We start from the raw sequence: 24,681 nt of genomic DNA, 5'->3' as shown, positions 1-24,681 counted from the left end.
ACAAACTGAGCCACATCAGGCTTTTCTGGAACAGGATAATTAGGAATAAGCTAATTGTCAAACACAACCAATTTTTAAATGTTTATTATTAGCTTTATTGTATCCCAACACACCTCACTTTATTGTGCTAGTATACACTGTTACACTGAGATTGACCAACAGAAACCTCTCGCTCGGCAGCTGGAGCTAGCTTACTTAACATTTGGATTGGCCGGTTCGATGGGGCTTGGGAGCTCAGGCCTCTCCCCTATTGTACCGAGGTTCCTTCATTGGATTGACCAGCTGTCAGGTTCAACCCAAACCTGCCTCCTTTTAGTGGTGTTTGTCTGGATCGCAACACAATGTGGGGGGAGGGGAGAGCCTCCCCTCGTAAGCTCCGATTGGCTGGACTTAACCATGGCGGTTTCTGATTGGTCCAATGAAGAAACACCAAGGTAGGTTGCCTAGTGATCCTGAGGAAGCTGATGTGTTATTCCTTTTCTGCAGCGAAGGATCAGGAAGTTTGTGCTCTTTCCTTGGCTGGGAAGTTTTTCACCTACTAGGACAAGGGTAGGGGATTGGGTGGAGGACAGGTGTTCTCCTAAAGTAGAGTGCAAGCTGCAGCCTCCCTCGGGCCGTAACCCAGGAGTAACGTCAGGTAAGCAACCGGGGAAACGCATTTCGTAACGTCAAAAAATAAACCAAAACCCTCCACATTTTTTATTTTATGGGGAAAAGGTGGTTTTGATTTATTTAAATTTTTTGCCTTTTTTAAAATAGGATTTTTAACTAGTAAATGTCCACGGGGAGGGGAGATTCATTTCTCAAAGAAACCCCCCCTCTTTCCCGCCCCCCTCCCCCAAGATTTAAAGTTTCTTGGACTGGGTTAGGAAATAAGCCCTATTCACAGTGCCAGATAAGGTTAATGCCCTTAAGCATTTTATTTATTTCATGGTTCTCTTCGTCCTTCACTCTTTCCACCTCCTACCAAGAATTATATTTGAAATATAGTCCTGTACAAAGAGTCTTTTGTAAGTTACTTAATTTGTATTTCTATTTTAAAAGTTCACATGCATTTCTGAGAATTCATTTTAATCAGTATATATTTATTGAGCAGTTACAACGTTAAAGACCTTGTGCTAGTTGCTATGGAGAATAAAAAAAGCCTAAGAAGACAATATCTCTGCCCTCAAGAAGTTTACAGTTGAGAGACAGCCAGTCTATAATAAGTACTTTAAAGTAAGTAAGTATAAATAAAGTTTTGAAAGTACAGCTGAGGGAGAGACCAATTCTGACCATGGGACATGGGTAATGGAGGAGACTCACTTAAGCCTCAATAGGCCTTTTAAGAATAAGTAGAATTTAAAGAGTAGGAGGAAAGGGAGAGAACTCCAACATGTACAGAGGAGCAGAGGTGAAAGACATGGCACACGTTTGAGAAATGGTTTGTTCACAGTATGGAATTGGAATTAATGGGAAATAATTGAGAAAAGATAGAATGGGATTCAGTCGCAGAGGTTCCTGAATGCATTCTTCTCTTTTTTTTTAATCCTCTCTCAAGGATATGTTTTACTGATTTCAGAGAGAGGGGGAAGGAAGAGAGAGAGAGAGAGAAACATCAGTGGTCTCCTTTAAATGTCCCCACTGGGGATGGAACCCGCAACCTTTCTGTGCATAGGAGGACACTCCAACCAACTAAGCCACACTGGTCAGGGCTTGAATGCATTCTTTTGATGTTGCAAAATATATTCTTTTAAACAATTGCTGATAAAAAAAAAATATTTATTGTATATCATCTTAACAACTGGCATTTAGGTTTAGCTCAAAGTAAGCTAACTTAAACTTCATTACAAATGACAGTGCAATTTCTCTTGACTAGATTTTAAAACAAATGTAGTGCTTGGTATAAAAGGGCATGTGCTTTGATTTTTTTTTTTTTTTTGAGAAAGAATTTGCTAATTTTTTAACATTCTCTTGCCAGTATTTTTGTTTGTAGCTGTTTTGTTTGCAAGATGAATAGAGATGAAAGTTTTCTGGAATTACTACACATGATCTTCTGAGTGTTATTCTCTAAAGTAGTGATCTCCTAAGTGAGTTCATGAACTGAGTCATTAGGGTTTGGGAAGAAAATATTAGAACATCTATTTCTATTTAGTTTTTTAAATTTTTTACTGTATAATTTTTTGTGTATGCTTTATAATGTGCCACTGAATGTTTATAGAAGTTCTATATAAATTATCATATGCATATTTGGACTGGATGCTCACAGTTTTTTGCTGTCCCATATTATTTAACTTGGGGAGGATCCATTTTGTGAAAGAGGAGTCACAATGATAGACAGTCACTCCTAGGTTATAGATTATGCACAAGAAATCAACAGGTTTAAAAGATGATTATTTCTACTGGTCTTTAAAATTACTGATTTGATTTCTTGCCAGTGCCTTCTGTGTATTTAAATTATGTACTTTGGAAGATATTGAATTATGTTACCCACTTAATTTTTCTGGTCATTATTCTTTCTTTCTCTAAGTTATAAATATTTCTTATTCATATACATTTTGGTATGCATGTATAAGTATCTATATGTATTTATTTACATAAGCACACTATAAATATTTTTCATCACCCTTCCAGAAACAGTTCAGAATGACCACTTTAACTCACCGTGCCCGTCGTATGGAAGTAGGCAAGAACCCTGAAAAGAAGGTAGAAAGTGAGGAAGATACTAATCAAGACAGGAGTTCAGACAATGAAGACTCTGGAGACTCTAAGGATATTCGTCTCACCCTTATGGAAGAAGTATTGCTCCTGGGACTAAAAGATAAAGAGGTAATGTAGTTGGGTCGGCTGGGCCATCCCAAAGACTTAAATACTGAAATGTTTTTAGGAAGTAATAGAATAGAATATTTGTATTAATGTTAGGTTGACCTTAGAATTATGCTGTGGACATCTTAGTGAGGAATGAGGAATTTTGGCGGTTAGCTGATACTCGGAGGGTAAAATCCAGAAGTGCAATTACTTGAAGTGTAATTTAATTACAAAATTATTCCAAAATTTTAGAGGATACAAGAGAAGATATAACACAGTGTAAAGTTTTTGTAGTTACAGTGTCCCAAGTGATAGTGATACTGAAATAACCTCTTATTAAATTAAGAAAGAAGGCCCAGCCCTGGCCCGGTGGCTCAGTTGGTTGGAGCATTGTCCCCTGCACCAAAAGGTTGCAGGTTCGATTCCGATCAGAGAACATACCTGGGTTTTGGGTTTGATCCTCAGTTGGGGCTCCTACAGGAGGTAGCCATTGATATTTCTCTCTCACTTTGATGTTTCTCTCTCTCCCTACCTCTGTCTTTCTCTCTCCCTTCCTCTCTATCTAAGGTTAATTTTATAACCTCAGGTGAGGATTTAAAAAAGGTCAAATAAATGAAAAAGCAAAACTGACTCTCTAAAAGAATGTCAGAGTAGGTCTGAAGATTAGATGGTATAAATACTGTCTTGAAATGCTTACATAAGTGCGGAGGAAACATTCACTGACTGTAGAAGCAGAGCATATTAGAACTAAGAAGCTATTTCGTTTTAGTTTTGAATAGAAATTATTAATTTCCTGCTGACCCTACATATTGGATTTTTGCTTTTGTTCTGTAGAGAAACTGCCTCTGGACTTATCTTCGTTTGTCTAAATTTATAGTAGTTGATATAAACTTAGGGAAATAGAATTTAAAAAATAAAGCATCTCATTTAGAGCTCTAATCATAGTGGGTACTCAACATATTGGTGAGATACTGTACAAAGATGGGCAAATAAAAATTAATTACCTTTCTAATTGTTCTAATTTCATTTTTGAATATGCTAAATTAAGTTTTTAGCTTTCAGTTGTCTCAGGAAGACTAAAAAAGGATGAATCCTTAGGTGCAAATAAACAGAAGAGGTCAAACCTTTGGATATGTTAAAGTAGTAATAGTAGTTTTCCAAAATGCCAGTTACATAACTATCTCTAAAAATGTTACATTGATTTCCAGTTCTACTCATTTTCTTCTTATTTCCCAAAGTAGATTTATTTAATCAATATTTAGTGTGATTGGGGACACCCATTATGTGCTTAGTGTTATGCAAATACTAAAGTAAATATAAAATAGTATAAATGGTCCCTGCCCCCAAGAAATTTGTATTCTAACTGGAGATAAAAGTTAACCCAAAGGATCATCAACAGTAAAATGGATAAAAATGAGTATATTTATTTAAATAAGCATAAGTATACCTCTAGCTAGTTTGGCTCAGTGGATAGAGCGTCAGCCTGCAGACTGAAGGGTCCCAGGTTCGATCCCAGTCAAGGGCACATACCTGGGTTGCAGGTTCAATCCCCAGTGTGGGGCATGCAGGAGGCAGCCAGTCAATGATTCTCTTTGATTATTGATGTTTCTATCTCTCTCTCCCCCTCTCCCTTCCTCTCTGAAATCAATAAAAATATATTAAATAAATGAGTATATTTTTAGATGAAAATGAACATTGTTACAAAACATGTATAATTCTCATGTAAAGTTCAGTAAAGGAGTCCAAACACAAAAGATTACATACTCTATGAACCTATATATATAAAATTCAGAACACTATAGTATTTGAGGTTGCATGTTAGAGATGGTAAAACTATAAAGAACAGCAGGAAAGGAATTACCATAGTTGTTAGGAGAGTGGTTACATTTTTGTGGGAGGGGAGAGTAGGTTTTAGTCATTAGAAAAGCGAATGAGGAGGTTTTCTGGGTACTAGCAGTTTTCTGTGTCTGTACTTGTGGGATATTTCATGGATATTGACTTAGGGATAATTCATTGTTTTTATCTTTCATGTACTCTCCTATGTGTGCATTATATTTCACAATTCAAAAGATTTTTAAAGAAAAAACAGAAAGTCTTTCCATGTTAGAACAATAGGAGCCAACGGAGTTAAAGGGAGGAGAGATCATCATGAGTTGGAATAATCTGGGGAAGAATAGAAGGGAGTAAAACAAGCTGGGCCTTTAAGAATGGGTAAGATTGATAGAAATGGAGAGAAGGGAATACATTGTGGATGAGGGGAACCTGAGTAAGCAAAGGTATCATGAACTTGATGAGTTTGGGAGATAACTAAGTAACCAGTATGACTGAAGTAGGCTCTGTTCTTGGAGAACAATGAGAATCAAAATTGACATATTAGATTCAGAGTATGGAGGATTTTGAGTTCTAGGCAGAGACATTTAGACTCTTTCCTTTAAGCAAAAGAGGATTAGCCTAGTGAAAACAGCAAAGCTCATTTCATTGTTGTGTCCAAATTAAGGACTTAGTGATATTTTCGCTCTATTTTGTTTCTGCGTTTATATTTTACTATGTATTATTTCTTGTTTTACATGGTTTGAGTTTGTGACGTGTCAAAGAAAAATCCTAAATGTTAAACTTTGTATCCCAAAGTCCCAAAATTAACTTTTGCTGAAGATTCCCATAAGACTTTCTGTTTATAAATCAATACTATAATTTTGAAAAAATACATCTGTTTCAAAAGCATGTAAGTGGAAGATAATACAAAGAGATTAGTACTTCAAGAATTGTGGGGCTAGAAAGGAGTGAGAGTAGGCCATAGTCAAATTGCTTGTCAAATATTACTGTCATCCCTTTCTTAAGATTCTTCTGAGGAGTAGTGGCCACAGACTGGTTTTAAAATATTAAGCTTCATTGTCTTATGAAAATAATCAGGAAATTTAAATATATGTTGAAGAATCTAACCTTTCAAGTACACTTAAAATTAGATGTTATCTCAGTTCAATAACACTGACCTCAACTGAGAAAATTAAATTTGAGTCCCAGCCTGACTAAAATAAAATAGATTTATTTCCTGTTATAGCCTGTGATAAGAATTTTGCTATAGATATTACTGACTCATGGACAACTAATGCTTTAATTAAATTGCTAGTATATTTAAAATTTCCCTTTATGAGAATCTTTATTATTAAGTTACCTATAAGAGGAGTGAGCCTATTAATGCTTTTGACTTGATGGTAATATTTTTAGTTTGTGGATAATATTTTTTAACCCTCTTTCCTGTTTTGCAAAGCTTTCTCCTAGTATTGCCATTTATTGAATACTTACTATGCACTGGGACATAAAAGCTTTTCATCATGCCCAGGTTGTGGGCTCAACCCCCAGTAGGGGGTGTGCAGAAGGCAGCTGATCAATGATTCTCTCTCATCATTGATGTTTCTATCTCTCTCTTCCTCTCCATTCCTCTCTGAAATCAATATACCTACACTAATAAAAGAGAAACATGCAAATTGGTGTCACTCTGCTACGCCCACCAGCCAATCAGAGCGACTATGCAAATTTACCGAACAAAGACGGCAGTTAATTTGCATACACAGGCATGGAGCAAAGACTGAAGACTGAAGAGTCTTGGCTTCTCCGCTGCGGCCATACCAAAGGCCTGGGTCCCGGGTGCCGGAGGAAAACTGGTGCCAGCAGCCAGGGGAAGGAAGGCCTATTGCGCGAACCTTCATGCAACGGGGTTCTATATATATATAAAAGGCTAACATGCTAAGTGTCCGACCATCCAACTGGTCGCTATGACACGCATTGACCACCATGGGTCAGACCAGCCGTGGGCAAACTACGGCCTGCGGGCCGGATCCGGCCCGTTTGAAATGAATAAAACTAAAAAAAAAAAAAAGACCTTACCCTTTTATGTAATGATGTTTACTTTGAATTTATATTAGTTCACACAAACACTCCATCCATGCTTTTGTTCCGGCCCTCCGGTCCAGTTTAAGAACCCATTGTGGCCCTCGAGTCAAAAAGTTTGCCCACCCCTGGGTCAGATACTCAATGCAGAGCTGCAGAGCTGCAGTGACTTGGCAGTGGTGGTTCTCGGGTGACAGACCTGAAACCAGAGAGGAGGGAGCCTGATTCCTCGCTGGCTGTGCAGTTCCACCTTCAGCTGTGGGTTATGTTGTTGCTGCGGCACTGTAGCCCTGAATCTGGTTTACTGCACACTTGCTTTTGCGTTCCACACCCTGTATGACAGCAACTTTACAGAGTGCCCTCTCTCACTCCGGGATCCCTTGGGGGATGTCGGAGAGCCGGTTTCTGCCCGATCCCTACAGGCCAGGCCGAGGAACCCCACCTGGTTGAGGGACCCCGCTTACCCCGCAGGTGCCAGGGAGGGACTATGGAGGTTGGCTCCAGGGCATGTCCGGCCCACCTCACCTAGTCCTGGCCTGCTGGCCACCTTCTAATTAATTTCCTTTCAATGTGCACGAATCTGTGCACTAGGTCACTAGTAAAAATATATTAAAAAAAAAAAAAAGTCTGTGGAGAGACAGGATGTAAGAAAAAAGTACATAAGTGGGATGTTTATGATAATTTTAGTGATTTGCAACTGGAATAATGTCCCATATTTGAAAGCATCCTATCTCCTGTAAATAAATTCGGATGTTTTGAAATTTAAGTACCAAACAGAATTAGACACTCAGCTCTGTGTTTTATTGTTTAACTTTTCTAAAATTGTGAAATATAGCATATCTAGAAAAGTATTTAGCACTTATGTACAATTTAACAGGTAATTTTTTTGTTTTTATTGATTTTTAGAGAGGAAAGGAGAGGGATAGAGAGATAGAAAGATCAATGAGAGAGAAAAATCAATTAGCTGCTTCCTGCACATCTCCCACCAGGGATCTAGCCCACAACCCGGGCATGTGTCCTGACCAGGAGTCGTACCAGTGACTTCTTGGTTCATGGGTCAGTGCTCAACCAGTGAGCCACATCGGCTGGGCTTAACAAGTAATTTTAAAGCAAATATTCATGTAACCACCACCAGTAGAGTACAATCAGCATCCTAGAAGCATCCTCTTGTGCACTTCTCTAATCACATGCTGCCCTTCCTCCTGTAATTGTAAATGTATATATATATCCCTGAACAAAGTATTTTAATTTTGCCTCCTTATAAAATTCATATTATTGGGTTAATGCTGTTATATATTTTTTGTTCAGTATGATGTTTGAGATTCATCCATGTTGCTGCATATAATTTAATTAAGTTCACTGCAATATAGTATTTTGTTATCTGAATATACCACCATTCACTCATACTACTGGCTAATGAACATTCAGGAGTTATTATTATCAACAATGCTGCTAAGAATATTCTAGTACTGATTAGTTATGTTCTTTCAAACCATGCCACTATTCATACATATAAAAAAATGATAAAGTAGACTGGATAACACTTTTATCTTAAATTATAAAAAACGTTCATGCTAAGCTTTTTCAAGCTAGTAATGATTTCCTATTGGTTATAATTCACTCATTGTAATTTATTAGCAGTGGGAGACTAGAAGTTCAAGCTTTTCTAAGTTGGTAAAAAAATTTTCAGTGAACTAGTCAAGAAATTTTAAAAAATCAGTAAGTCAGTACTTAACTTGTCAGTGGATGACTATAGATGGAAAAAATGCTACTCTTCAAAAGTTGCTCAGTCCTAAAACATTTTCTTAAAATTAAAAGATTAAAAGATTACTTAGACCAGTACCTGACCTTTTAGTTTCCTGATTGAACAAAATGAACAATAAATCTCTTGTTAGTAGCTATTGCTGACAAGTGTGAATAAGGAAGTGTATCAGGACTCGTTTGTCAAGTTTTGTGGTTTTTATTAACCTAGACTGTTAAAAAATAACTTCTGTTTTGTTTTTATTATTTCCAGTCATATAACCCCAAGGAATTATTTACTATTGGTACAAAAGGAAATAAACTGAAAGACCAAAGCCCTATTCTAACAATAGGAAAATATAGTTTAAACTCTTTCATTGAGAGCCTGCCTTTCCCTAACCTTCCAACCCCCTAATGTACACTGTTCTCTTCTGATATACCTGGAATTGAGATTATCTCCCCTTCATATGTTGTTTGTATAACTTAAGAGTGTTCAGAACTGTTTTTCTATATGTCTATAATTATTGGGTTTTTTGGTTGAAAACTGGACATTTGAATATGGTACCTCTGGAGGTCAGGTTTGATCCCTCCTCAGTTGGGGCACATGCCGGAGGCAACCATTAATGTGTCTCTCTCACATCCATAGTTCCCTTTCTCCCTCCTCCCCTCCTTTCCACTCTCTCTAAAAATCAATGGAAAAAATATCCTCGGGTGAAGATTTAAAACAAAATTGTATTGCCCAGTGCCGGTTTGCCCCTTCTATCTCTATTCTCCACTATGAAAGTTTATAATGTATGCATACATTCCATTCCATAATTTTCACACACTGCTGTTCTATGAAGAAAAGCCCCAGAATTAAGGTTGGGGAAGAAGAAACAGATGGGAAAATTGGTGGCTAGGAGAGAAGATATGTGTATTATATGTATAAAGAAAAATATGATTTTATATACACCCAAATGATAATAGAATGATGGAATTTATGAGCAATTTTTATTTCATTTTTTATTTTCAAATTTCTAAAATATATGTATACTATTTAATGGGTGGGGGGAAGCTATTTGAAAATAAAAAATGTACCTGCATTTACCTCGTTTTGCTCTTCTAAGGTGTGAGCATACCATATGGAAAAAGCTTCTGGAAGACACTTATGATTCCTTCTTTCATGGAAAATTAAGCAATTTAATGTTGAAACTTCAGATTTGGGGGGAGGGAAGGATTTGTTTCTGATTTTTTTTCCTAATAAAGTGACATTTTCTTAATGTAGATAATTTGGGGGGGAAATTGAAAACCATTTTAAAAATTAGAAAACCATTTTTTAAAATATTTTACATAATTGCAGTAATCTTGATTACACAATTATTTATTTGGCTATTTTTCACATAACTTTATCATAAGGATTTTCTAACATTATTTTTAAAAACTCCTTATAAGCATTAAAAATGATGCTTTAAGTTCCTTTGCATTTTATGTCATGCAGGTAACTTTAACATTTTTAACCTTCAGAGTTGTTGGGGTTTTTTTGTCTGTTTGTTTTTAAATTCACCCTTTTTATTTTCAGAGAGAGTGGAAGGGAGGGGAGAGACAGAGAAACATCAATGTGAGAGAGATACATCGATTGGTTGGCAAGGTGCATGCTCTGAACTGGAATCTAACTTGTGACCCTTCAGTCTTCAGACTGATGCTCTATTTACTTGAGCCAAACCGACTACGGCCAGAGTTGTTTTAAGGTGTATCTTCAAGGAAGTTTGAATAAGGAATACTTGACTAGGTGGAAATTCGTCATAAGATATTGACAGAATTTATTGAAATCTCATTGCCCAGCCTTTCACAAGAGCAAAATGACATTATCAAAAATTTAAATATGTATACTCTTTGATTCAAAAGTTTCTTCTAGGAATTTGTTCAACCAATACACAAATGAATATTTCTTCTTTTTTTCTTTTTTTATTCTAGAGAGAGGAAGGGGGGAAGAGAGAGAATTTTTCTCTCTTTTCCCTCCTGTATTTGAGATAATTAAATTTAATGATTAACTGGTAAACTTTAGCATGTATGTGCTAGATCATCCTGCATACTAAAGCAGTGGCCCTTTAACACAGACTCTTTATTGTAGATTGAGAATTTACTGAGGCAGCTACATATATTTAGAGGGGAAATGGACCTTAGAATTATAATTATTTTTTAAAACTCCACATGTGTACTTTTATACTTTTTCCATTATGGTATATGACTTAATAAAAAGGAAGTTTAAAAACTCATTTAAGAGTTTCGCGTGTTATGAGCTACTAGGATGAGAAAAGGGTAATATTAAAAAACATACAGTTTCTACATCCTGGTCTCTGTTTCTTTATTTACCATGCTTCTCACCGTTCTGTTGACAATCTGACATCACTGTCACTGAAACAGAAGGTATATAGTTAGGAAGAAATAAGAAAACAAAGGAAAACTTTCTTCTAATTGCTTTAATACCAGCTGAAATGTTTGCACACCTGTTGAAATTTATAGTCACCAGGATATACTAGTAAAGTTATGACCTAAGTAAATTACTTATTCTGACATAAGTTATAGTTTAACCTTAATTAGGCTACTAAATTGTATAAAACCAAGTATTAACCTAAAAAAAAACTTACTTTGTCCTTGAAGTAGCCATGAGGCAGGCAGTGGAGGGAAGTAATCCCAGCTTTGAGTCTAGAATCAGGCCCTCAGGAAATTTGGATATATCTAGGGATGTATGGTTCAAGCTGAGTTTTTACCAGGTTAACATATTTCAATCATAAAATTCTTGAAACATATTTCAAGAAACATTTATAGAGAAATACTATGTATCAATCAGATACTCTCTCCTTAAGGAATTTATAGTCTAAGGTTAAACTGTTGATTGCAATGTGATATACTAAATGATAGGGGAGAAGTGTATATATACTTAGGCACACCCAGGTGAGGTACCTAACCCAGATGGTAGAGGGAAAGACAATGTGAGAGAAGGTTACAAGGAAGATGTGAATCCTGTAGGAGAAAAAAAAGTATTGGTTCTTCTAGACCATTGGTTCTCAACCTTCCTAATGCCACAACTCTTTAATACAGTTCCTCATGTTGTGGTGACCCCCAATTTCATTGTTACAAATTGAACATAATTAAAGCATAGTGATTGCCGAAACCGGTTTGGCTCAGTGGATAGAGCGTCAGCCTGCGGACTGAAGGGTCCCAGGTTCGATTCCGGTCAGGGGCATGTACCTGGGTTGCGGGCACATCCCCAGTAGGAGATGTGCAGGAGGCAGCTGATTGATGTTTCTCTCTCATCGATGTTTCTAACTCTCTATCTCTCTCCCTTCCTCTCTGTAAAAAATCAATAAAATATATTCTAAAAAAATAAATAAATAAATAAAGCATAGTGATTAATCACAAAAACAATATGTAATTATATATGTGTTTTCCGATGGTGTTAGGCCACCCCTGTGAAAGGGTTGTTCGACCCCCAAAGGGGTTGAGAACCGCTGTTCTAGACAGAACTTTGTGTGTGACCTAGCCAGCGTGGCTCAGTGGTTGGGCGTTAACCTATGAACCAGGAAGTCATGGTTCCATTCCTGGTCAGGGTACATGCTCAGGTTGCACATGCCCAGGTTGCGGACTCGATCCTCACTGTGGGGCATGCAGGTGGCAGCCAATCAATGATCCTCTCTCATCATTGATATTTCTCTCTCTCTCTCTCTCCCTCACAAGTCAATAAAAATATTTAAAAAAAAAAAAAACAAACTTTATGCCCTAGCTGGTTTGGCTCAGTGGATAGAGCGTCCGCCTGTGGACAGAAGGGTCCTAGGTTCAATTCCGATCAAGGGCACATGCCCAGGTTGCGGGCTCTATCCTTAGTAGGGGGCATGCAGGAGGCAGTTGATCAATGATTCTCTATCATTGATGTTTCTTTTTCTCTTTCCCTCTCCCTTCCTCTCTGAAATCAATAAAAATATATTTTTTAAAAAACAACAACTTTGTGTGTGCAAAGTCCAATAGGCAAAAATGATGCATTAAGAGTACTTAAAATAGTTTTGGAAAGCTAGAGCATAGTGTTCTAGGGGAAAGAGGCCAGAAAGAGAATAATAAATAGCCTCCTCATTTGAGTGCTATACAGTAAACCCTAGATTTTGTGGACCTTGATTTAACAGACTTTGGATTTAATGGAGAAAACTTCGATCTGTATGTCCTGTGAAAAGTACCACCCTGTTAATTTTAAAATGCTTTTAACCAAGATTTGCTTGTCATTAACAGGTTATTTTTTGTTATTAATTCACTGTAACTTTTAACAAACTTCAGTGAATAGGCCATATGTTGGAAAAAACACTGTAGTAATTTTGTTGACATAAATAAATATTACCTATCTACAACTATAGTCTACATATTTAAATCCAAGAGTCACTGCTCGTAAACAGTGTATATTGAATGACTAGCAGGTGATCACACTACATTGCAAGGCTAATTGGTTCTGTGATCTAGTGGCGTGACTTTCTGCAGCAGATTTAAGGAGCCGGCCAATGTTCTCACGTGCACTGAGCCTCCTCCCAGCCCTGTGCATGTATTTACCCACGGTGTCTGGCAAATACACATGTTTGCTAGACCTATTCAGTATAAATTTAAAATTACTGGAATACATATAGAAAACTTCTCTGTGAAACTAAATTTTTCATACATACTTAATTAACCAAATGTGTGTACATAAGTGAAAACAAGTAAACTAATTTGTCAATTTTTTAACATAGGCGTTCAGAAAACCTGCTTTATTAATAACGTACTTTCAACTTTAAGGGACACCCCCTTGCCTGAATTAGTCCATTATAGTGAGGTTTTACTATACCAAGGAGTTTGGCCCTGACTGAGAGGAGTATTTGAAAGATTTTTAAGCAGAGGGGAAGGGAGTTATATAATTAGATTTGAGCTTAAAGATCATCCTGGCTAGGGGAATAATGGAATTGGAAAACCCCTACCTCTGTCAGTATAGGGGTCAGATATTAAGTCTTGAGTAAACTTAATTTCAAACTTGTAATAGAAAGTAAAGGGAATCTTCAAAGCCCCCCATCCCCCCCCCAAAAAAAATTTAAATCCTAGAGGTAAGCAATAAACTAATTTGCCCTGGGGAAAATTGCCAAATCAGTTCAGAGATTCAGGAATTTGGTGGTCAGAAATAAATCTTGGTGTTAAGATAAAAGCGGGAAGGGAAGCTAAATGTAACTGTGGTCCCAGTTGTGGGGCATTCCCTCAAACCTCCCATGCCCAACTGTTAGCAGAAGCAAATGCAGATCTTCCTCTCTGAAGGAAGACATCCTCAATTTAGGTCTCCACAATCTTTCAGATTCACAAAAAAATAAATATGGACCTCTTAATCAAATATCATCAGTCATACAAATAATCAAATACCCATGAGAAGGAATCAGGAGAAATAACAAATAATAGGTCATTCAAGGACTTCAGATCAGATAATAAAATATATGTGACATTTATTAAAGAAATAAAAGAATCAAAGGTACAACAAAAAGAAATGCTCACAAATGACCAGGCAAATGTAAAAAATAACTATATAGAGTTTTAGAAATGAAGAATAGTTGAAACCAAAATCTCAGGGATAGTTTAACATATTAAATACAAATGGCAAGAGTAAATTGCAAGCTAGATATGAAATGACTCTTCAGAAAGTAGTATGGGGACAGAGAAAATGGAAAATATAAAAAGAGAGGTTAAGCCCCAGCTGGTTTGGCTCAGTAGAGCATTGGCCTGTGGATTGAAAGGTCCTGGGTTCGATTCCAGTGAAGGGCACATGCCCAGGTTGTGGGCTCCATCCCCAATAGGGGGTGTGCAGGAGGCAGCCGATCAATGATTCTCTCTCATCATTGATGTTTCTATCTTTCCCTCTCCCTTCCTCTCTGAAATCAATAAAAATATATTAAAAGAGAGAGAGAGAGATTAAAAGACATGGGGAGCTAGGATAAGAAAAATGATAGTCCCAGAAGAAAAATATAAAGAAAATGGAGGAAAGCCAAAATTCTTAGAGATAAGAACTGAGAATTTTTTTTTTAAATATATTTTATTGATTTTTTACAGAGAGGAAGGTAGAGAGATAGTTAGAAACATCGATGAGAGAGAAACATCGATCAGTTGCCCTCCTGCACACCCCCCACTGGGGATGTGCCCACAACCCAGGTACATGCCCTTGACCGGAATCGAACCTGGGACCCCTCAGTCCGCAGGCCGACGCTCTATCCACTGAGCCAAACCGGTTACGGCTGAACTGAGAATTTTTAAGAACTAAGAAATGAACCTACAGATATAAGAGGCCTATCCCAAATAAGATAAGTAAATGCACACACAGTCATATTGTAATCAAACTGCAAAACATCAAGAGAGAAGGTCTTAAAGGACCAAAGAAAAAGGCAGATCAACCACAAAGAAACCACAAGCAATAAAAATGATAGATCTCACTTGCACAATGGAAGCTAGAAGAGGAAGACATATCTTTAATGTGATAGAGAAAACTATCAGGTTAGAATTTTATGTCCAGAGAAACTGTCTTTCAAGAATGATGGTAAAATACAGACATTTCAGATAAACAAAATAGTTTGCCTCCAACAGACTTTCACTTAAGGAAATTCTACTTTAGGAAGAAGGAAAATGGTACCAGAAAGGAGGTCTGAGATGCAAGAAGGAATGGTGAGCAAGGAAATTGGTAAGCATCTGAGTAAATCTAAACAAGTGCTACCTGTATAAAGTAATGATGCTGCTAATAATGTCTAATTTGTGAGGTTAAAAAAAGATAAAATATTGCTCAACTAGGACAGTGGTTACTATATTGACTCATTTAAAAAATAAATCTGATCTTGTATTAATTTTAAATTGTTGTGCTGCATGTTAAAATGTCAAGGATAATGTTCCTAAAGAAAAGTGGAGCATTTAATTTCCAAAGCAATACTGAAGAAAATTTTTTTTAAGTTTAATAAAAAAATTATTTACTGCTATTACTAGTAATTAGTTTTGGGGTTGCTTTAAAGCCATAATAAACTGTCCCTGCCAACATCTCACCCAGCTTCTCTCCAGTGAGAGGTATTGCCATAACCAAAGATAGCTAAAGAGTGTTGAACAGCTCTGATGGGTGTTCCTTGCATTCATCATAATTCCTTGCTCAGAACCTTCAGGATTCAATACTGCCTTTCAATAAAAAGTTCAAAGCATCAAGGCTTTTCAACCATCTGGCCCCAACCAACTTGATCTCATTATTTCTCTTTAAATCCTTGAGTTTGACCTCTAAACATATTTGAGACCTCCTTCCTTGACACTTTAGTTAAAATGCCCTCTTGAAGAATAGGTGGAATTTGGAGGAAAACCCTCCCTCTCTGCCAAATTCAACCTTTTCTTCAAACCACTGCTCAGGTCCCATGAAAGTTCCTGACTACTCTAGCCTAAAAGTGACTTATATAATTTGAATAACTATCATCTAAACCAAACTTACAACAGTCATTTATGCCTCTCTCTTCTGCTTTTACAACGAGCTTTTATTTAAATTTTATATTAACACAGAACTTTGCTGAAATTTGCATGGTCTTTCCAGCTAGATTTTCAGTTCCTTAAGACAGTGGCTATTTCGTACATGTCTTTGTATCCTCTATACCACCTAGGGAAGGGAAACTAACATTTAAGTGCCTACAATATGCCAGGCCCTGTAATAAATTCTTTCTTGTATATGACATTTCATTTATTCCTCACAGCAAACGTATAAAGATAGATATTAGTGTCCCCATTTTACAGATCAGGACATACAAATAATCACTTGAGAAAGGTTAAGTCACATACCGAAGGAACTTAACTAGTCAGTGTTAGAGCTGGATTTCAACTATATCACCCATCAAAATAGCTTGTATTATTAATACATATCTTGGAGGAGTAAAAAACTCAAATGGTTTGTAAATTTTTCTATTTAATTCATTTGTATTCTACACTGAATTTGGAGTGTCATGGAAACAGATTTTAAAAATTCTTCTCAAAAATTAAAGTTTGATTTGCCAATTATTAACTAATAGCCAAATACACAAAGAACTTAAAAAGTCAGACAGAAAATCATAATTGGGGAGGGGGTAGGTTAAGGGAATTAAATAGAGATTCCTTTATTGTATACTTTGCTTTGAGTTCATGTAATATAACCTGAAACAAAACACAACAGAGTATACCATTCTTAGGATGCTTGCTGCAAGTCCCTATCTCTTTCAGAACATTCTTTCTCTTCTCTTTTCCTAGGGTTACACATCTTTCTGGAATGACTGCATATCATCTGGCCTGCGAGGGGGCATCCTGATAGAGCTGGCCATGCGGGGTCGTATCTATCTGGAACCCCCAACCATGCGTAAGAAGCGACTGCTAGACAGAAAGGTACAGCATCCTCTGTGACATTCTCTGAGTTTATGAAAGGGCAGGTGCCAATGGTCCATTTTGGAGGAGTAGAAAGATTTGAATAGTGAGACAAGGTAAATATCACTGACTCAGTTGTCCCATTGTCTAATAGGTTTAATTATTCTATTTCAGAGGGAGAAATCCAAGGGTCCAATAGTCTAAAGAGTAATAAGAAGTTCATACTTTTGTCTTTCTTTTCCATGCAGAAAATCACATTTAAGGTGCTGTTGATTATTCCTCCCTCCATAGCTATAGCTCTAACATGGAAGAGAGTATTATATAGGAGTATGTAAACATGTGGGTCAGGTGCAGTCTTTGCTAAACTCTGGTCATCCTCAGATAATCATTCAATTTCTCTCCTTCCATTTTCTGCAAGTCCTCTGCAGCATGTTAGCCATACTCCTGTCTCCATTTTCTTCTATTTTTTTCTACTCACACTTTCACTGTCATACTTAGCATTTAGCGCTGAAACCACATTCTTATGTATCACCAGTTTCTTTTCAGTCTTTGTCTCTTTTAACCTCTATGTGGCATTTGACACTTTGACCACCTTCTCCTAATTGAAACTGTCTTAATTCTTGGCCTCTATTATATTACACTAGAGGCCCAGTGCACGAAATTCTGCACAGGTAGGGTCCCTAGCGGCTACAGCTGCTGGCCAGGGCCTCCTTTCCCTGGCTGCCAGCTGCCGGCCAGGGCCTTCCTTCATTCCGCGCCTCCCTCTGATGGTCAGCGCACGTCATAGCAAGCGATCAAACTCCCAGTTGGTTGAACTCCTGAAGGGACACTTTGCATATTAGGCTTTTATATATATAGATTCACTTACTTCTCTAGCTGTACCCTATTTCCTTTACTTCTCCATTCCTTAACATCTAAGTCTCAAGTTTGTATCCCTTTGTGTAACTTATATCCTTTTAAAGATATCATTTACCTTTACAGCTTCATGTAGTACCTTCATATAATAACTACTAAATCCTAGGCTTACCTTCTTTTTTTAAAAAAAAATTTTTAATATGCTTTTAGCCCTAGCCAGTTTGGCTCAATGGATAGAACTTTGGCCTGCGGACTGAAGGGTCCCGGGTTCGATTCCAGTCAAGGGCACATGCCTGATTGTGGGCTCAATCCCCAGTGTGGGGTGTGCAGGAGGCAGCTGATCAATGATTCTCTCTCATCATTGATGTCTCTTTTTGTATTGTTAATTCTCACCCGAAGATATTTTTCCATTGAGAGAGTGGAAGGGAGAGGGAGAGATAGAGAGAAACATCGATATGAGAGGAGACATCAGTTGGTTGCCTCCTGCACACACCCCAACCAGGGCAGGGGAACTGCAACTAAGGTACATGCCCTTGTCCAGAATCGAACCTGGGACCCTTCAGTCCAAGGGCCAAACCTCTATCCACTGAGCAAAACCAGCTAGGGCACATTGATCAGCTGCCTCCTGCAGGCCCCCTACTGGGGATTGAGCCCACAACCCTGGTATGTACCCTGATTGGGAATTGAAGTGCTACCTCCTGGTTCATGGCTGACACTCGCCATTGAGCAATACTGGCCGGACAGGCCTATCCTTTTTTTTTTTTTTTTAATATATTTTATTGATTTTTTAAAAAATATATTTTATTGATTTTTTACAGAGAGGAAGGGAGAGAGATAGAGAGTTAGAAACATCGATGAGAGAGGAACATCGATCAGCTGCCTCCTGCACATCTCCTACTGGGGATGTGCCCACAACCCAAGTACATGCCCTTGACCGGAATTGAACCTGGGACCCTTCAGTCCGCAGGCCGACGCTCCATCCACTGAGCCAAACCGGTTTTGGCTGATTTTTTTTTTTTAAATATATTTTATTGATTATTTACAGAGAGGAAGGGAGAGGGATAGAGAGCCAGAAACATCAATGAGAGAGAAACATTGATCAGCTGCCTCCTGCACGCCCCCCACTGGGGATGTGCCCACAACCAAGGTACATGCCCTTGACCGGAATCGAACCCAGGACCCTTGAGTCCACAGGCCAACCCTCTATCCACTGAGCCAAACCGGTTCTGGCAGGCCTATCTTCTTTTGTCAGCCCCAGGAACATATTTATCTATTGGCTAGGCATTTCAACTGGCTCTCCCATATCAGTTAAAACCAAACTTAACTTTTCCCCCAAACTGACTTCTTTTCCTGATTTTCCTACCTTTATTGATTGTTTTGCAAGTAGGTTTTCCAGACTCAAAGAATCATTATTGAATCTTTTCTCCATTATCATTTATATCCAGTTTGTCACTAGGGCCCTCATCAAATGTATTTTTGTCTCCTCACTATCTCCCCATACTAGATTATTCAACTTTTTTTTTTTTTTTAATCCTCACACGAGGATATTTTTCCATTGATTTTTAGAGAGGGAAAGGCAGAAATATCGATGTGAGAGAGACACATTGATTGGTTGCTTCCTGCACGAGCCCTGACCAGGGCCCGGCCTAGGCCTGGGCCCAAGAGGAGCCTGCAACCAAGTTACTGAAATCAAACCCAGGACCCTTTCGTCCGCAGGTGGACGCTTTATCCACTGAGCCAAACCGGCTAGAGCAATTTTTCAACTTCTTGAGAACAGAGACAGTATATTATACTGCTTTGCATTTTCTATAATACTTAACCAATAGTGTTCATATGGTGTATTGAAAGATTTTAATTTGAATGAATTGAATGAACCAGGGTCCCTTGTTTCTTCTTTCTAAAAGGTACTGCTGAAGTCAGACAGCCCAACAGGTGACGTTTTACTGGATGAAACTCTCAAACACATCAAAGCCACTGAACCCACAGAAACTGTCCAGACGTGGATAGAGCTACTCACCGGTAAGATGGCTCAAAATGATTCAGAAGTCCTACACTTAGTTATCTTTATCCTACTCTTAAGGTCAGGAAAAGAAGGGCAGAAATTAAAGGGGCTCAATTAGGTACAGATGGTTCACTGATCATGTTATGCAGTCTTTGTTATATGTTGCTGAATTTGCTTTGCTAGTATTTGTTGAGTACTTTATACCTGGGATATTGGTGTGTAATTTTCTAGTGATGTCTTTGTCTGGTTTTGGTATCAGAGTAATATCATATAGATTAAGGAAGTATTCCCTCCTCTTCTGATTCTTTGAAAGATTTGTGAAGAATTAGCATTGTATTTAAATATTTGACAGAATTCCCTGTAAAGCTGTCTTGGCCACACTTTTCCTTGTGGGAAATTTTAAAGTTACTTATTCACTCTATTTACTTGTTGTTGATCTAGTCAGAATTTTCTCTATTTATGGTATCCCCTCATTACCCTCTTTATTTCTTTAAGGTCAATAGTGATATCTCCTCTTTCATTCCTAATTGTAATTTGAGTCTTCTCTCTTTTTTCCTGGGTCAGTCTAGGCTTGTCAGTTTTATCTATCTTTTCAAGAAACCAATTCTTGATTTATTTTCTCTATTGTTTTTATTTTCTATGTTTATTTCCACTATAATCTTTACCATTTCCTTTCTTCTGCTTGCTTTGGGTTTAGTGCTCTTTTTTTTTTATAGTTTCTTAAGGTAGATTAGATTATTGATTTGACATCATTCCTAGAATAGCACTTGGAATTATAAATTTTCCTCTTGACACTGCTTTAAGGTGCATCCCATAAGTTTTGATATGTTTTCATTTTCATTCAACTCAGAGTATTTTTTAAATTTCCCTTGTGATTTCTTCTTTGATCCATTGGTTATTTCAAAGCATGTTATTTAATTTCCATATATTTTTGAATTTTCCAAATTTCCTTCTGTTAATAATTTTTTATTTAATTCCATTGTGGTTGGATAGCATACTTTGTATATTTTTAGTCCTTTTAAATTTATTAAGGCTGTTTTAAATTTATTAAGGCCTAGCATATGGTTTCTCCTGGAGAATGCTCCATGTGTACTTGAGAAGAATGTATATTCTGCTGTTAAAGGGTGGAATGTTCTAAAAGATGTCTTGTTCGGTCTGGTTAGTTTATAGTGTTGTTCTAAGTTTTCATTTCTTTTCCCATAGGCGAGACTTGGAACCCCTTCAAATTACAATACCAGCTGAGAAATGTAAGAGAGCGAATTGCAAAGAACCTAGTAGAGAAGGGCATTCTAACCACGGAGAAGCAGAATTTCCTCCTATTTGATATGACTACTCATCCAGTGACCAACACAACAGAGAAACAGCGACTAGTGAAAAAAATCCAAGATAGTGTCCTAGAGCGGTGGGTAAATGACCCCCAGCGTATGGACAAGCGAACACTAGCACTCCTGGTGCTAGCCCACTCCTCCGACGTACTAGAAAATGTCTTCTCCTCTCTGACAGATGACAAGTATGATGTGGCAATGAATCGAGCCAAGGACCTAGTAGAACTGGACCCCGAAGTGGAAGGGACAAAGCACAGTGCCACAGAGATGATCTGGGCTGTGTTGGCAGCCTTCAATAAATCCTAAAGCCAGCAGGTGGGTTTCTCCTTTTTCCCCTGCTGGGCTGGTGACTATCAGAGACACTATCACTGAGTTTTGTGTGATGAGATGTTTTTCATCATTTTCTTTCCTTCTCTTGAATCAGACTTGTGATTTGGGGAAAGCAACTTCAGGGCTTCTCCATAGACCTTGACCTTTATAAGCAGACTTTATTTCTCCTTATACCTCCGCTCCAGAGGCGACTAAACTGGGGGTGAGCCCACACATCCCCAATAAACATTTTCTCTCATTTCTTAGTTTACTTCAACCTAGTGTGCTTTTGGATAAGCAAGATTACCTAAGTGGTGTTTGCTGTTCTCCAGCCACAGATTGTGAATGAGATGTAGAGCAAACCATTTATTACATTTTTTAAAGTCTGTTTTCTATCTAAAATACATGTTTTCAGTCTTTGTCTCTCAGGCTCTGCTAGGTAATGTAGCTTATTGAAATGACTGCCTCTCTGAATAAGGGTCAATGGAAACAAACTAGTTTTTGGAGTAGGTAGTCTCTGGGATTTTATTTCCTGTTAGTGATTTTCTCACTTTCTTGTTCTAACCTAATGAGAATATTCCAAATTTGATTACCTGATTCTCATAGCCTTATAATCAGAAATACATTCTAACCTCTTTCTTAGCATTACCCTACTCCATCATTGGACAGAAATCTAAGTGAAAAAAAAATATCTCTCTCTCTCAGCCACTTCCTTCATGCAATCAGCATTACAATTTCTAAGGGAAGGAAGTGGTATCAGAATTTCCACCTTTTGCACATGACTATCCTGATTCCTCCAGACAATTTTAAACCTTTCTGCTGTGATTGAACTGAGAAAGTTGTAAATTTCAATTGCTGAATAGCAGCATCCTGAATCTAGATAATATATCTAAACTCCAGGTTTTCTTTGTTCCCTGTTTTTTGCTTTCTGCATAAATTAATAAATTCTATCTATATTTAAACATTCTGGAAATAATTTTGTTTATATTTTATCCACAACCATCTTTCTAGCCAAATCTCTAAACTGTTTTTTCAATTTAGTAGTGAGTGCAAAGAGAAGCTTATTAAGAAAAATCCTATGTGGAGGGTCAGTTTGATGTCAAAAGCATGCCCCCCCCTTTTTTTTTTCCAAAAGCATGCTGATATAAAGTTCAGTATTTGGAAATAGAGGACCAAATTGTGCTTATGTCGAGCATTTATTATGCTAGTACTTGTAATGGGTCCTGCCTCTTGACCATTACAGAGAAATAGGCTGCCAAAGGGCTAATACAGGTGGCTCAGAGCTGATATTAAATCTTCCTGATCAGAAATAATTAAATGAATCATAATTTCCATTTCCTTTCTAAACCTGTTTAACGCCCCCAAAATTGCCGAGCTCAACTTTCTTTTTTTCACTGCAGTTATCACTTAGGTAACTAAAGAAATAAATTGTAACATGAAACAAACTCTCAATGTGAGGTGAAGTAGAGCTTTAGTCTGGCTCTCTAAAAATTCAAAAACCAGTCCATGTGTTATCTCTACCTGCCTTAGTTTTTCTTTCCATTTGAACAATTTGGCATGAATTGAAACTAGGTTTTCCAGTGGAAAGTTTCAGCTTAATTGGAGGGCATGGAAGTTGAGTTGAGTTCTTTCTCACAACTCTTAGTCGTGTTTATTTTTATATTGTATCGCAATAAAATGAGGATGTCCCTAATCTGCAGAATGTCCACTGCATATCACCTTCTCATTTAAAGCATATGGCCTTCACATTTCTGTATAATAAAGATATTGGCTCTCTAGTCTCTCTGTGCAGTTTTACAACTTCAGTTAATTTAGCTGGAAATAAAAACTTTCCACACAAGGCCTTTACACTAGGATACCAACTTCTGTTTCATCCTGTGTAGAAAATTAGAATACACAAATATTATAATTGTAACATATATAGACTGGGGGGGGCAGGGCACATCAAGGCTAACCTGAACACTAACCAATGTTGTAAAGTCCAAATAATGTCTCCATCCTAATAAAAATAAGTTATCCAACTATATATCATTTATACCATGAAGAGAATGTGTATGTTCTTTCCTATTAATATCTACTTGCTCATGACACCTGAATTTAAGAGCTGGAAGTCTTAAGTTCCAAATGTAGGTAACAGGTAACTACAACAGAGTTAACATGTGAAAGGATAACTGTGCTTATAATTAGCTTACTCTTCCTTCTTAATAATGATTACAGGACAAGGAACAATAAGAAATGTAGTTACTAGGATTGTTTATACTTCCCTGTTGTTTTTACTTCAGACAAAGCATTGTTCCCATAATTCTTTTTTATTTGTTTTTATAATCCTCACCTTAGGATTTTTTTTTTCCCATTGATTTTTACAGAGAGTGGAAGGGAGGGAGGGACGGAGAGAGAGAAGCATCCATGTGAGAGAGAGATATCAATTGGTTGCCCTCCAGCATGGAAGTCCCCCGTGGAGGCCTGGGATTGAACCCCCAACCTTTTTGGTGTTGGAGCATGGGACAATGCTCCAACCAACTGAGCCACCCAGTTAGGGCCAAAATTCTGACTTTTTTAAAAAAATATATTTTATTGATTTTTTACACAGAGGAAGGGACAGGGATGGAGAGTTAGAAACATCGATCAGCTGCCTCCTGCACACTCCCCACTGGGGATGTGCCCGCAACCAAGGTACATGCCCTTGACCGGAATGGAACCTGGGACCCTTGAGTCCGCAGGCCGACGCTCTATCCGCTGAGCCAAACCGGTTAGGGCCATAATTCTGACTTTTAATACAATAGATTGGTTTTGCTTCTGAACATTATGTAAGTATTTTTTGTGATCATTTATCCTTTGAACATTTGGGTTCTAGTTTGGGGCTGTTAGAAATAATGCTGTGCCTGACCAGCATGGTCAGTGGTTGAGCACTGACTTATGAACCAGAAGGTCACAGTTCAATTCCCAATCAGGGCATTGCTGTTTCTCAAATACACTAGAAACATGTCCTGCTTCAGAAGCTTTGCATTCGTTCATCCCTCTGCTTGGACCAGTTTTCCTCCAGCTATCTGCTTGGCTACTCCCCACCTCTTTCAGATCTCTGCTCACGTATCTCAGGTCTTTCCTAATCAATCTAAAGTATCACCTTCTCCCACCCAGTCACAAATAGAACAGCTACTGAGCACATCCTGTACCCCAGACACTGCTAGTTTTAGTGAAATGACACTTTTTTTTTCTGGCTTTACTTTTATTATAAGTTCCACCCTTCCTAATGCTCAACGATTTAGCTATGCCAAGGATGAAAGTGTAATTTAAATCAGTCCCTTAGCATAGTTTTTATACATTTCTCTTAAGCAGAGCTTGGGGTTAAAACAATCTTAGCTGGTATCAAAAGTATTTATCAAAAGAACTTGTTCA

General features: G+C 37.6%; 1 protein-coding gene across 3 annotated transcripts; it reads left to right on the top strand.

Annotated features, from left to right (window-relative positions):
• The first annotated feature begins 443 nt into the window (after positions 1 to 443).
• On the top strand, positions 444 to 23,311 carry GOLPH3L (golgi phosphoprotein 3 like). Of its 3 annotated transcripts, XM_059675220.1 has the most exons (6): positions 447 to 637; positions 1,097 to 1,218; positions 2,614 to 2,808; positions 16,684 to 16,815; positions 19,554 to 19,668; positions 20,855 to 23,311. In XM_059675220.1, the coding sequence occupies exons 3-6, from the start codon at positions 2,626 to 2,628 to the stop codon at positions 21,280 to 21,282; spliced, it is 858 nt and encodes a 285-aa protein (XP_059531203.1). In that variant the 5' UTR covers positions 447 to 637; positions 1,097 to 1,218; positions 2,614 to 2,625; the 3' UTR covers positions 21,283 to 23,311. The 3 variants fall into 3 exon arrangements, with proteins under 3 accessions (XP_059531204.1, XP_059531203.1, XP_059531202.1); XM_059675219.1 differs by lacking the exon at positions 1,097 to 1,218 and having other exon boundaries at positions 448 to 637; XM_059675221.1 differs by lacking the exons at positions 1,097 to 1,218; positions 16,684 to 16,815 and having other exon boundaries at positions 444 to 637.
• The last annotated feature ends 1,370 nt before the right edge of the window (positions 23,312 to 24,681 follow it).

This window comes from Myotis daubentonii, chromosome 18, assembly GCF_963259705.1.
Source record: "Myotis daubentonii chromosome 18, mMyoDau2.1, whole genome shotgun sequence".
NCBI lineage: Eukaryota > Metazoa > Chordata > Mammalia > Chiroptera > Vespertilionidae > Myotis > Myotis daubentonii.
Note: the sequence above shows the minus strand (reverse complement) of the source record. Positions and strands in the feature narration are given on the sequence as shown.

Coding starts and splice junctions, on each gene's coding strand:
- GOLPH3L (XM_059675220.1), top strand. CDS start 2,626: ATGACCACTTTAACTCACCGTGCCCGTCGTATGGAAGTAGGCAAGAAC. Junction 16,816..19,553: donor AGCGACTGCTAGACAGAAAG/GTACAGCATCCT, acceptor TCTTTCTAAAAG/GTACTGCTGAAGTCAGACAG. Junction 19,669..20,854: donor GTGGATAGAGCTACTCACCG/GTAAGATGGCTC, acceptor CTTTTCCCATAG/GCGAGACTTGGAACCCCTTC.